Source organism: Alnus glutinosa, chromosome 10, assembly GCF_958979055.1.
Source record: "Alnus glutinosa chromosome 10, dhAlnGlut1.1, whole genome shotgun sequence".
Classification (NCBI taxonomy): domain Eukaryota; kingdom Viridiplantae; phylum Streptophyta; class Magnoliopsida; order Fagales; family Betulaceae; genus Alnus; species Alnus glutinosa.
In genome coordinates, this window is record NC_084895.1 from 1,398,238 (window position 1) to 1,411,664 (window position 13,427).

At 34.1% G+C, this 13,427-nt stretch overlaps 2 protein-coding genes across 7 annotated transcripts; one reads left to right on the forward strand and one right to left on the reverse strand.

Moving 5' to 3' along the window:
• The first annotated feature begins 452 nt into the window (after window positions 1–452).
• Window positions 453–5,985, forward strand: LOC133879544 (rhodanese-like domain-containing protein 4A, chloroplastic). Of its 5 annotated transcripts, none has more exons than XM_062318148.1 (4): window positions 453–1,212; window positions 2,329–2,431; window positions 3,870–4,112; window positions 5,367–5,499. In XM_062318148.1, exons 1-3 carry the CDS (start codon window positions 551–553, stop codon window positions 4,089–4,091), a joined length of 987 nt encoding a protein of 328 aa, XP_062174132.1. In that variant the 5' UTR covers window positions 453–550; the 3' UTR covers window positions 4,092–4,112; window positions 5,367–5,499. The 5 variants fall into 5 exon arrangements, with proteins under 5 accessions (XP_062174132.1, XP_062174133.1, XP_062174134.1 ...); XM_062318149.1 differs by having other exon boundaries at window positions 3,870–4,107; window positions 5,367–5,475; XM_062318150.1 differs by lacking the exon at window positions 5,367–5,499 and adding an exon at window positions 5,003–5,132.
• Window positions 5,986–6,509: 524 nt separating this feature from the next.
• On the reverse strand, window positions 6,510–10,068 carry LOC133879543 (heat shock cognate 70 kDa protein-like). Of its 2 annotated transcripts, XM_062318145.1 has the most exons (3): window positions 9,764–10,068; window positions 7,163–8,249; window positions 6,878–7,055 (listed from the first exon to the last, which is right to left on the reverse strand). In XM_062318145.1, exons 1-3 carry the CDS (start codon window positions 9,978–9,980, stop codon window positions 7,019–7,021), a joined length of 1,341 nt encoding a protein of 446 aa, XP_062174129.1. In that variant the 5' UTR covers window positions 9,981–10,068; the 3' UTR covers window positions 6,878–7,018. The 2 variants fall into 2 exon arrangements, with proteins under 2 accessions (XP_062174128.1, XP_062174129.1); XM_062318144.1 differs by having other exon boundaries at window positions 6,510–8,249.
• Window positions 10,069–13,427: the final 3,359 nt, after the last annotated feature.

Below are 13,427 nucleotides of genomic sequence, written 5' to 3' on the forward strand. Positions count from 1 at the left end.
CCATTCATACAATTCAATATCATTTCAATCCATTATTCTTACTATTCATTTATCAATTCAAATCAACAAATACCCTTATCCATGACAAATCTACCGTCGTTGAATATTATACATGGAAAATCAGAGAAATAGTAACGAACTTCTTATAGTAACATGTCATTTAAAACACATTATATTAGTTGGTGTAAAATAAGTATGAAGAATATCATTGTTAACTTATGTTTTTATTTTGAGTAACGTTGCTTTTCACACTAAATTTTTATACCAGCTTTACATTGGTTAATGTGACTTATTTTAAATAACTTGTCGGTCGTTTAAAAAGCACAAAATTTTTAAACATTTAATTGCAAAATTTTTAAACATTTAATAAAGCATGTTACATCTCCGTTGTAAAGCTGGCTTAAAAATATAGTGCGAAGAGTAGTACACTAGTACTAACGTTTTGTCTTTGGAGTTTGATATTTTTCTTCATGTTTAGTTTGTTGGGAGCAAGTTGAAAAGCTCCTTTATCCTCTCTCTCTCTCTCTCTCTCTCTCTCCCCCCACTTCAAATGGTTATGATCGAGTCTCTTTCCATGGTGCTCTGCTCCTGTCCACCCGTCCTCCAAACCCACCTCAAAACCCAGAAACTGGCCATCTTCAAACCCACCTCTCCTCTCCCAAACGCCACTCCCATCCCCATTTCCACTTCTCGCCAAACCCAATTCCCCTCCGCCCACAAAACCCCATTCCAAAAACATCTTCAAAATCCAACAAAAACCCATTTTTCTTTCACTCTACTCAACCTCCTCACCTCTCTTCCTTGCCTTGCTTCCGAAGCTGTTGTCTCCTCCACTGACCAAGTCTCTGACAAAATTAACCTCGAGTCAGTCGTACTTGCAATTGATGACTTTCTCAACAGGAACCCATTTTTTGTTGCTGGGTGTACCTTCATTTGGCTGGTTGTCATACCTCTTACCGAAGAGTACTTGAGAAAATACAAGTTCATCTCTGCCATTGACGGATTTAAGAAACTACGGGATGACCCCAATGCGCAGCTCTTGGATATTAGGGACAAGAAGACTTTGAAGTACTTGGGGTCTCCAAATTTGAAGATTCTGAATAAGGGTGTGGTTCAGGTTGAGTTTTCTGAGGGAGATGAAGATGGGTTTGTGAAGAAGGTATTGGAAAGCTTTGGGGACGTGGCAAGTACTGTGGTCTGTGTTCTTGACAAGTAAGTGCCATTTTTTTTCAGACTTTTTTAAAGGTTTCCTTCAACTGCTTTGGATAATATTGGACTAGAAATTTCCATACCAATCTGCTTTGTTAAGTACAACTAATAGTTGAATGCACTCGTTGAGACTCAATTCTGTTCTTCATATCCACAGGAGCTCAGACACTGTATTCCAACAATAACAATGCATCATCCTTCCTATAAGTACTTATAAAATAAATAAATAAATAAAAAAATCTTCATAAGAATCTTGCAATTTTATTTATTTATTATTTTCTGATAAGTAATAAAAAATCATTAAAACTAGAGGGCACATCCAAGTACACAAGTAGTATACAAGAGAAACACCTAATCAGAAAAAGAAAAAAAGAAAAAAAAAGAGGCAAAAAAGTCATGAAAATTAGAAATATAAGAACAATCAAAGCAACCATCAATGGAAAAAGAGTATTAAAGAAGAAGGCCTTTAACTCCACTACCGTCCTTTCATTGTCTTCAAAGCTTTGGTCATTTCTTCTCTCCAAATGCACCACATCAAGCAAAGTGGAATCATCCTCCAAACAGTTGCGCTTGCAAATTATACAGAATAAGGAAATAATTTGTCAGATATGGCATACTGGATTGTGTTACCCTAACTCAAGCTGATTTGATATAAACTTGATTTTTGACTTGAGAGTTTCTTTAAATGTTAGAATGAAACTATATGTGCATAGAAAGCTTGCAGGCTGGCACCATCTTTCCAAGTTTTGTTTGTTATAAGTAGTCTTGTCTGGGCATAAGCTTAGTTCAGTTCAGTTTTTTTATTTTTTCTCTTTTTGTTGTTGTTGAATGGCTAATTTTAGCTATTGGTCTACTACTTCCTATTTGAAATTTATGCTGTTTCCATGACTCACAAAAAATACGGTGTAGTTGGTTGACCACCTAGTTAACTATAAAGCATGTAGTTGTCTTACTATTTCACTTTTCTTTCTTAGTAATAAATACTTTGTATAGCATATGTATAGCATTTTTATAGCATGTATAGCAAACGTGGCCTCCAGATTTTGACATTTTAGATACCCTTATTTTGTATGAAGCATGTCCTTAATTTCATCACTAGTTTCTCTTTTTGTAAGGTAGTTTTGATGGTAATTCCATGAAAGTGGCGGAATTGTTATTCAAGAATGGTTTCAAAGAGGCCTATGCAATCAGGGGTGGGGTCAGAGGCGAAAAGGGTTGGATGGTATGCTTCTTTCATTTTTTTTCACCTATAGAAATAGCTTGGATCGTAGCTTCTTTTCAAATAGCTCCATTTTAATCTACAAGTGTTTCAATAATGGTGAGCTGTTTCGAGATCCATATTTGTTAATACTAACTGCAAATGACATGGTGAGTCTGATTAGTTAGTTGGTTGGGTATGAAGAGACCAAGTCACTTCTAGGTTGATTGTGTGTGTCTGCAGTACATGCATGCAAGTTTCAATACAAACAGAGAATTGTGTATGTGCAGAGTGCCTCTTGAAAATGCATTATAAGACTTCCAAATCAAAAATTCGTGTTTCCTAATAAAATGTTCTTCTTCCTGGATTTTAATCTGTTTCCAGACCCTTCAATAGCTGCATGAAGTATGTAAAATTTTTGAAGCTTAGGGATTCACTGAGAAGCCTAGTGTTGATTTTTTTTTTTTTTTAAAGTTCCGCTTTGTGACACATAATTTAAACTTTTTGAATAAAATAGTTCAAGACCCTGGTTGATCAAAGAGATAAAATTGCTAATGAAGCTTTTAAGTGGTACAAGTCATCTTAATTCAAGGAAGCCTTATATTCCAATTATTTGGGTTATGAAATCTAGGGAAAGTACTACTGGAATCTGGTTTACAGAGTAAAGAATCTGAGGTGTTGTTTTATATTACAGAAGTCAGGGAGTTAACTAGATATGAGTCCTTGTGTTGTTAAATAAAGACTCAACACTGGGAAACAGAGCACTGAAGACAATTTTTACTCTTAACACAATTGCATATTAGAACTATAATGTAGACAAGTAAAGGGAAGTGTAAACATATTCCTCTTGGATATTTCATATTTTATGTGCAGATTTCACCTAGTACTTGGTGCAATCTTGAATAAATGTTAGAGACACAAAGGCTTTCCATTAGCAAGGAAATGAAAGAGGATAGAACTCAATAAAATCATCTTTTATTTTTTATTTTTCTCTCTAGTATAGGGTCTGTGTATTGCAAATGAAGCTTTTCTACTTAATAGGTGGAGATAAATGATTAGAAATGAAGGTTTTATCTATCACTTTAGGGAATGCAAATCTGCTAGTCCAGAAAGCCCCATTATTTCCTTTTGTTTGTTTGTTTGTTTGTATGTCTTTGTATTTGTTTCTGAATTAATGGAACTGATTGCGGCACTTTTTCTTTTTTTCTTGGGCATTAGGTATGCTGCCTATAGGTTCATGTCTACCTTGTACATTTGTCATATTCAATTAATAATACTTCCCACCATTTCTCCTCAAAAGAAAGGAGATATGTCGATTTTTGTTAAACTTTAGGGAAGGTGCGTTTTGACACCTTTGGTAATAAACTTTTGCTCATTTACTCTCATATGTCTTCTTGCTTTAAGATTTTCTGTCTGACATTTGTTAAAGTTGTTAACTTTTTTCAGTTTTGTGTTTTTGTAGGCGATACAGGACTCCCTTTTGCCACCTTCTGTGCATATCTATCCTAAGAAGAAAGTTAAAACTTCTCGAAAACTTAGGATGAATGGAGGAGTTATTCAGCAAACTGAAGATAGAAATAATGCTACCTCTTCTGCCTATACCTCTATAGAAGAAAATTGGAAAAACGATGGTCATCTAAACAAGTCAACAGAATCCATACCAGACATGAAAAGTGGTTCTTGATTATCCTCTCCCTATGGTAATGTATGTCCATCTTCTCTTTCTCTCTCTGTTTGCGTGTTTGGGTGTAATATGCTGAAATAAATATGATAAGCTATAGAAATGTAAATCTATTTATATCTGCAAGAATAAACTTCTGCCTTTTACTTTTCATTAATGAATTTGGTTGCCACCTTCAGGAATGACAACGTCTATTGAAACTTTGAACTGAATGATTAATATCTCTTGTAATGGTTGGAGGGGCTCATGGTTATTTTTGTCTGGCCAGAAAGTTATTTGCCCATTAAATTAATGAAGATTAGTTGCTTGGAGTGGAATTGATGGAAGAGTGAAATAGAAATTTTGGTCAGGAAAAAGTTATCCCTTATTCTACTATATTTGTTATTTGGATGAAAGTCTGAAGAGTTTGGAACTACGATAAAGTTACTAAGTTAGTGTAGAATATAGATGCAATACAACCAAATGTCTTACTATTAAATTGTAAATATCATGACTATTGTTCAGAAAATTGTTCATTCCCTACAGAGTGGGGAGGGGAATACTATCACGAATCATCTCATTACTCATTAGTTGTGAACTTCTGACTATGACTGCCACATTTTCTAATGGCCCAGGTAGAGGATCGATACTTACCTATTGGTTTCACCAGCTACGGTCTTCTCCATTGGTCTTTTCCAATGTACATGATATTTATTAGTTTTTATGTTTAAGTTATTTTTGAAAGTCATTAAATTTTTTTGGCACAAATTACTTATAGAAGATGGAAAAGAGAAGAGTAAAAGACAGGGTTCAGTGTAAAACCACATTTTGTGTTAGAATTCTAGGGAATGGCCCTCTTCCTAAATTGTTCTCTTCCTCTCTTTTTGTAGCAACTTAAGAGAATATTTGAGGCTCATGGTTTGTTTGACTTGTAGTAGGGCAGAAGATTGCAGCATAACAACGGGATTGGAGTTTGGGTTGAGGTTGTGAGAGAGAGAATAATTGTATGGACTGTTATCTCATAGATGATGAATCTATAAGGCTATAGATGGCAGTTTTTATTAAGGGTTTTCCCGAGGTGAGTTTTGTATGATGATGTGGTTTGCCCATGGATTGTTTAATCCATGGATGTTAGTCTCCATGTTGATAGTGAAAGTTTCTCATGCTGGGTCAGAAAAAAAAAAAAAAAAAAAAAATCCTCATGTCTCCATTCTGAACTGTCTTGTTGTTTGTGGTTGTTTTGTTTCTCAATACTTTCTTGGCAGTTCTTGTTTATCCTTTGAGCTTTCTGTATCACAGGGGATAACGTCTTGTGACACTAGATCTAGAGGGCAAAGATGCAAGCTTTCATAGGATGAGTTGTTGATGCTTGTAGTGTTTTTAATTCAACTGAAATGGACACAAATTTTGAGTTCCTGTATGAAACTTTACATGTCATAAGAAAATGTAACCAGATGCTTTGTGTATATTCATTTATCTCTCTGTGGATGCAGTACCCAGACCTAAAACCACCATCTTCCCCAACTGCCTAAGAGCCTCAAAATTGATGCTGTATATCTCAAGCGGCAAATCCTGTTGGGTCGGACCTCATTTCATTTTTTTGGCTACTTAATTAATTTGTTTATATATACATATGTATCTTCTTCTTTTCTTTTCTTTTCTTTTCTTTTTTTCATTAGTGTCTGTATTAGGGTTAATTTATTCCTTAAATTTCCAATTTTGATAATAATTAGTTCTCTGTGTGGAAAATTTGATGTCCCATTGCTCTAGTACTATCCTACTACAAAAAGAATGAAGCGGAAATTTTCAAACTCAAACATCAAGTGAGGAGAATATGCATTTATTATTCATCCACTTGCTGCAGTGGTATACTTCATTCACTCCAGTATAATTCAAATTAGGCAAGAATTAACCTTAATTCATGAAAATATAAGCTTGATTTTGTGTTGGGAGGGGTTCAATTTGAGGGGAAAAGCTGAGAATTGAGATGGTCACAATAGTATGCATGAGTAAGGATTTTAATAGCTCTCTTTTTGTTTCATTAAATTGAATGAGCTAATATAGTTGAATGAATCAAGGGGTTTAATCCATTCATTTCTGCTTCGATCAGTTGTGCTGTTTTAAATAGAAATATTCCTAGCAACAATTATAAATAAATACATAAATTACTTAAAGAAAAAGCAGATGTGAAGAAAAGAAAGGGGAAATTTCACTTGATTTCCTAAACTTCCATCACTTTTGCAATCTCCCCTCAAAGTTAAAAAACTCTCAATTTAATTTATCAAAATTTTGAACTTTTTGTAATCTTATTGCTCCCGTTAAGATTTGGAGTAAACAATATCTAGCAATAAACTCCCTATTGAAACCAATTTCCATCTAATTTTTAACAGAAGCTATCAAATGCTACGTCAGTACCAATCAGACTATGACACATGCCACCTATAATATTTAAGCATGCTTTCTTATTCTTAGTTCTCTTAAACAGAGTAAGAGAGGCTACAATTTACAAGGCTAGGTTTAGCCGTCACTGATCCATATAAAGTTGTTCTTCCTAGCCAGGACTTTACAAGTTTATTGGAAAGCATGAAAATACATATATGATATATCTCAACTGCTTATATTTTTCCAGACATCTTTGCAATGATAGGTTTGCAGATTAACTCAAGTCCAATCAGCTTCTCTTCTTCTTACCAACAGTGTCAAGCTTGTTACCAGTCTTCTTATCAATGGCAAGGCTCCCCATTTTGTAGGCTAAGTTATCCAAAGCTTCCTTAGTCCTAATCTTCTTCCTGTGCTCATCATCTTCAACTTTATATTTCTTTGCGTCCTTGAGCATCCTTTGAATTTTTCCTGTGGATAGCGCAGCCCTGTAATTTCTAATTGTGATCTTGTAATTGACGCCAGTGGTCCGCTCCACAGCAGAAACATTCAAGATACCATTGGCATCAACCTCAAAGCATGCTTTCATCGAAACGGTACCCCTGGGTGCTGCAGGAATAGGGGAAAGATTAAATTCTCCCAGCCAGTTGTTATAAACAACTTTTGCTCTTTCACCCTCATAAACTGAGAACAAAACATAAGTTTGGTTGTCATACAATGTGGTGTAGTTCCGCTCCATCTTAGTGGGAATGCGGGTATTCCTCGGAATCACAACGGACATGTCACCTTCATTAACTTGTGTTCCAAGGGACAGAGGGGTGACATCCGAGAGCACAATCTGTTCAACTTTCCCACCCATACCAGCCAAGTTTGCAGCTTGAACAGCAGCTCCATAAGCCACAGCTTCATCTGGGTTGATGCTCTTGTTAAGCTGCTTTCCATCAAAAAAGTTCTGCAACAACTCCTGCACCTTGGGAATTTTGGAAGAACCACCAGTAAGAACGACATCGTCGACTTTTCTCTTATTCATCTCAGCATCAATCAAACACTTCTCCACAAGCTCAATAGACTTCTTGAACAAGTCCCTATTGAGTTCTACAAATTTGGCACGGGTAATAATTGAGGAGAAATCAATACCCTTATATAAAAAATCAACTTCAATGCGAGTCTCAGTTTTAGAAGAAAGAACTCGCTTTGCTCTCTCACAAGCAACTCTTAACTTCGTCATAGCTTTGGCATTTCCACTAATGTCTTCCTTGTGCCGCCTCTTAAATATTTCAATGAAGTACTTTAACATTCTGTTGGTAAAGTCCTCACCTCCGAGGTGAGTGTCCCCAGCAACGGCCTTCACTTCAAACTTTCCCTTGTCAATAGTAAGTAGTGAGACATCTGTAGTACCACCACCCAAATCAAAGATCAACACATTTCTCTTACCAATGTCCCGCTTGTCAAGACCGTAACCAATGGCGACAGCAGTTGGTTCGTTGAGTATCCTCATGACATTGAGTCCTGCAATTTTTCCAGCATTCATTGTGGCCTTACGTTGTGAGTCATTGAAGTTGGCTGGGATAGTGATGATAGCATTCTTCACAGTTCTTCCAAGGTAGGCTTCCGCAATCCTACGCATCTTTCTGATGACCATAGATGAGATTTCTTCTGCATCAAATCGCTTCTCTTCACCCCTATAAGTGATCGCAATCAGAGGCTTGTCGGCTGAACTTTCAATGACCTTGAATGGCCAAAGCTTGATATCTTTCTGAACTAAGGAATCACTAAATCTCCTACCAATCAACCGCTTTGCATCTGCAACATAAATAAGAGAAAAATGATAAAATGATTCAACAAATCTAAAGTAGAAGAAGCAACAAATCTCAATATTGATGAGCTTTTATATTGGCATGCCTTCGTTTTTCTTTTTTAACTAGTAAATTGATATGGCAGCATAGGACAATATTTAGGATTTGAAAATGAGTTTTTGCAGCTAGTAGGTTCAATTTACCTCTAACAAGTATAAAAAGGAAAAAAAAACAATAAACAATCCGCATATTAAGAGTTGGAATGAGAGACAATGTGGCACAAGATCATGTAACCCTCATAGGAGAAGGTAAAACAATTTCTATGGCCAATTTTCTTAACAAGGGTCTATTTTTTGGGTCAAGATCAAATTCGTTACCGTATGTTAGGTGGAGGTTATTACAGGATCGGAACATATGTATGCAGTATTTCAAAAGTCAACAGCTTACTTGTACATTAGAAGTTACTCAGGAATGAGTTCCAGTTCGATTAGTACCAAAATGAGAAGTTATATATATATATATATATATATATATATATATATATATATATATACCATATATAAGAAGTCCAATAAATATTGATTGTTCAGGTTTTTTGAGATTCTGGAACTTCATGTAAACCACCTAGTATCCTAGCTAGGGCTCAACATCTTTATTTACCCCTAAGCAGTTGCACTGGACATGTCTCTTTCCTTAATTAACTGCAAACGTCTCACTACAAAATGGAGCTATTAATGCATAGAACCATTTAGTCAATCAATTACACCATTAATATATAACTTCGATCCTGAAACAGAAGATGCATGTCCTTACACTGACCATAGATTGAATATCAAAGGAACAGAGAAGCAGATATATAAATGATAAATAAATAAATAAAGATCAAGGAGATTACCACCAAAGAACAGGACACTAGCAATTCTAGCACACATGAAAAGCAAGGAAAAAGTTTATATACAGATTTAGCCTACTCTTATATGAACTTTCATGGTCAAATTCCGACCATTTTTTGCCGGAATTTGAACGTGTCAATTATAAAAAAAAAATTTATATTAACATTTTTTATTTTGTGAATAAAATTTAACTTTTTTAAATTAAAACATAAAAAATATTTATAATTTCTAGTACGCGCCAAACACTGAAAAAATATTTCGACGAAAAATATTTTTCTGAAAATATTTTACGACGAAAATCATTTTACACCGAAACAAAAGGAGCATTAATGAAAACCGGGTTATCTTAATTGCGTTTTGATAAACCCTCTGTAATCGATCTAGTCTAAAAAAGAAAAAATTTGTTTAATACAAAAGTCCTTAAAGGTTAGAAGACAACAACGTAGAGAGCAAAAACCCCGATAAAAGTATACTCAATTTTCAACTATAGAATGCCATATTTTTAACGGGAAGCACTCTGAGCATTTTGATACCTAAAAAAAGTTTAAATTTCATAATTTGAGAACCTTTGCTTATTGTAGTTTCACGTAAAAGAAAAATAAAGGATAAAAAGAGGGTGAGAGATTACCAAAGATAGAGTTAACGGCGTTACTGGTGACCTGATTCTTGGCTGCTTCACCGACCAAACGCCCTCTGTCAGTGAAGGCAACTTGAGACGGCGTCGTCCTATTGCCCTGATCGTTCGCTATGATCTCTACTCGATTATGCTGCCACACTGCCACGCAAGAGTACGTCGTCCCCAGATCAATCCCTATTGCTGGCCCCTCTCCTCTGCCGCCGGCCATTCTCAACGTCGGTCTGGAAGATCACGTAAATGAAACAGATGATCCAACGATAGTTCTTACTCCTGAACGAACGATCACCAAACTGAAGTAGATGGCGGTCAAGTAGTGGTCATTTTATATAATATATTTCCTTGCTCAACAAGTAAAAAGAAGATAAATGTTTGACGTCTCATGTCCGTCACTGTGTAATTAAAAAGCTATTTTTTTCTCTTTTCTTTGACTTTACCCACCACCTTAGCATTCAGTGCAGCCTAATTTTAGCCATTTTGAGATTTGTTATTCAATATATTTAGATTTTTTTTTTTTTTCAATTCCTTAATTTTAAAAATTAACTATTGAATTTTGTAAACTTACATGTGTGGGTCACATCTTCGGCATAAAGAGATGTACAAATTTATTATTAAACCTATAAAACCCAAATAAATCTCTATGTAAAAAAATTTGCTTAAAAAAAATGTAAAAGCTATTTTTTCTCTTTTCTTTACCGTTAGAGTTGAAAACGAGCTAACAAATTGAGCTCAGGTGAGTAGTACATATTTAAGCTCGACTCATAAAATTTATATGCCCTCAAGCTCGAGTCGAGCTCATGATAAGTAGTAAAATTTCAACTTGACTCGGCTTGCCAAGGAGAATTCCTATTATTCGAAACTTAGCTTGCCCCACTCGGCTAACAAAGAATTTATAGATTTTTTTTTAAAAAAATAAAATCTTTAACTTAACACTAGCTCGTCTTCACAACCATCAAATGAGACAAATTGAATTAAATAATATTAGTAAAAACTTTTGACTTCCCAACCATCAAATTGAGGGTAACTTTGTAGTTGTTGGAATGCATTATGACACACATGGCTTGGTTCTGAACGAGGTTTGGATCCATTTTTGTAGATTACTTGTTCAATGAATTCTCCATACCCTTTTTATGTAGGACAAATGGAGTTTTGGCTCAATAAGGGAGGTTTGCATCCTTTTTATGGATTATTTAGGTGAGGAATTCTCTTTGCTTTTTTCATGTGAAACAACAAGACGATCCAACTATTATTGTGAGGGGTATGTGTTTGCTTTTATTTTATTCGTGTGTGACACTTGTGAGCAAGCAAATACAAGAAAAATTCAAAAGAATTTACTTTTAACAATAGCAAAAAAAAAAAAAAAAATGTTTAATATACATGGTTAACATATGAGATTGACTTTGATAAAAATAAAAAAATAAAAATAAACGTTTATTATATATACATGGTTAATTATCCAACGTTTTTTTATTTTTATTTTTTTATATTAACCAATTAACTCTCTCTATTTATAACTAAACCAATTAACTAATTAGTTAACTAAGTCTAATACGAGTATTGCTATAAGGCACACTTTCATTACACTATTGGCAGACTTTTTGTGCCTACGTCACCACATGGTATCTTACCACACCATGTGCCATGTAAGCACAAAAAGTCTGTCAATAGTGTAATAAAAGTGTGCCTTATCACACTACTCGTTTAATACACACAATCCACTAGTTAACTATAAATAATTACACATTAAATGACTACATTCTTAATATTGTAACTATAAAATATTTAGTATTAATGCTACATACTATATTAGCACAAATATTATTTATAATCCATAGACTATTTAATGAGTTATATATATATATACACGAGTCAAGCTAATAAGCTAGTTGAACTTTATACGATCTTATTCACAAACGTTATCCAAGCCGAGTCAGATTTTATACGAGTATGTATCGTTTAATAATTAAACATATTTTTTGTTCACCAGCGGCCCATTTAATACTCAAGTCGCGCATGAGTTGAGCCTGAATAAGCTTACGGGTAGCTTTGTTCGTTTACCCCTTTCAAAAATAAATAAATAAAAGGCATTTTCCAACCATTTTACCCGGTCATAATGCTAAAAGCCTGTCCATCACCATCAGCCTAGCTGTTATAAAAAATTTATTTGATAAAAGATTTAGATTGCTTTGTTTCGAATAATATTCTATTTTTTTAAAAAATAAATTATATTTTATTTAATTTTTTTAAAATTTTTTAAATTTTATTTCACAAAGTCAAACCTTATAATTCGCACAATAAATTTAAATAATATTCAAATTCAACATCCAAACAGAACATATTTGAATTGATTCATTGCTGAGTCACAATGGACTTAAATTTAAAGAGAGGTTTGCTTCTCTTTGACGCAGACTTAAAGAGTGAAATAATAAGATTAAAAAAAAAATGTAAAATTTCTTTAACTTTTTAGTTTTATTTATTAGAATAACATGTGTACGTCGTCATTTTACAGTTTTACTATAGTTGATTTCTAGCCGACACACGTCTTCAAATTGTTTTTTACTAATCATTTTACTATAGAAGAAGAGGTTTGCTATTTTTTTTTTTTTAATTTTTTTTTTTTTAAATACCACTTTCATTCCTAAGAGCAGGTTACAAACAATAAAACAGAGGAGTGAGTTACCCCAACAAAAACCCAAACTTGATACAACCGTGCCTGTCACAAGGAGGGAAATGGTGTTTTCCAATTTCAGAAGAACTAAAAATGTCTCGGTCCTTTTAACCTTGGAGAAAGTCAAAGATTTGTCCAAACAAGTCAGACTAAGGACCAAACCAGTGAAGAACAGGGACATGACCCGTGCAAAAGCCGTCAACCTTGTTCAAAACAACCCTGATGAAAGGATTGGGCGGGCATTAATTGATTTGGTAAAGAGAGTAACAACCCCTATACAAGGGGTAGAGAAAAGCAAGTACAACTAATAACATATCAAAAGCTCTAGAGAAAAGGTCTCCAACAAAGACCAAAACCCAACCACATAAAATATAAAGACAAAAAACAGTTAAAATATTACAAAAAACCATTGCTATAGACCAGTGGACAAGGTCATTGAAGGTGAAAATCTGCTCGAAAGTCATCTGGATCTAGCGCGTAAAGTGCACGCTCCGACAAGTTGGAACCAGATATTAAGCGGCTGATGCAGACCGAAAGAGTGAAATAATAATAATAAAAAGTAAAATTTCTTTAAATTTTTAATTTTATATATTAATATTTTTTTTATTAAAATCACATGTGTTGTCGTTTTACTATAATTATTCTAGCCGACACACGTCTTCAAATTATTTTTGACCAGTTTTGTTGTGATCGAGTAAAAAGGTATAAAAGAAGAGGTTTGCTTCACTTTGACGCAGACTGAAAGAGTGAAATAATAATAAATAAAAAATGGAAATATTTTTTTAAAGTCTTAGTTATATATATTAACGATTTATATAATTTTAGAAAATAGAACTGGTCATTTTATATAATTTATTTCCTTGTTCAACAAATATAAAGAAGAGAAATGTTTCACGTCTCATGTCCGTCAGTGTAAAAAGCTACTTTTTCTCCTTTCTTTGACTTTTTACCCACCACATTAGCATTCAGTGCAGCCTAATTTTAGCCATT

Excerpts from the sequence above, each read along its gene's own strand:
- LOC133879544 (XM_062318148.1), top strand. The coding sequence starts at position 551 with ATGGTTATGATCGAGTCTCTTTCCATGGTGCTCTGCTCCTGTCCACCC. Across the intron at positions 1,213-2,328 it reads GTGGTCTGTGTTCTTGACAA|TTTTGATGGTAATTCCATGA; the intron begins GTAAGTGCCATT and ends TTTGTAAGGTAG. Across the intron at positions 2,432-3,869 it reads GAGGCGAAAAGGGTTGGATG|GCGATACAGGACTCCCTTTT; the intron begins GTATGCTTCTTT and ends GTGTTTTTGTAG.
- LOC133879543 (XM_062318144.1), bottom strand. The coding sequence starts at position 9,980 with ATGGCCGGCGGCAGAGGAGAGGGGCCAGCAATAGGGATTGATCTGGGG. Across the intron at positions 8,250-9,763 it reads CGCCGTTAACTCTATCTTTG|ATGCAAAGCGGTTGATTGGT; the intron begins GTAATCTCTCAC and ends TTTATGTTGCAG.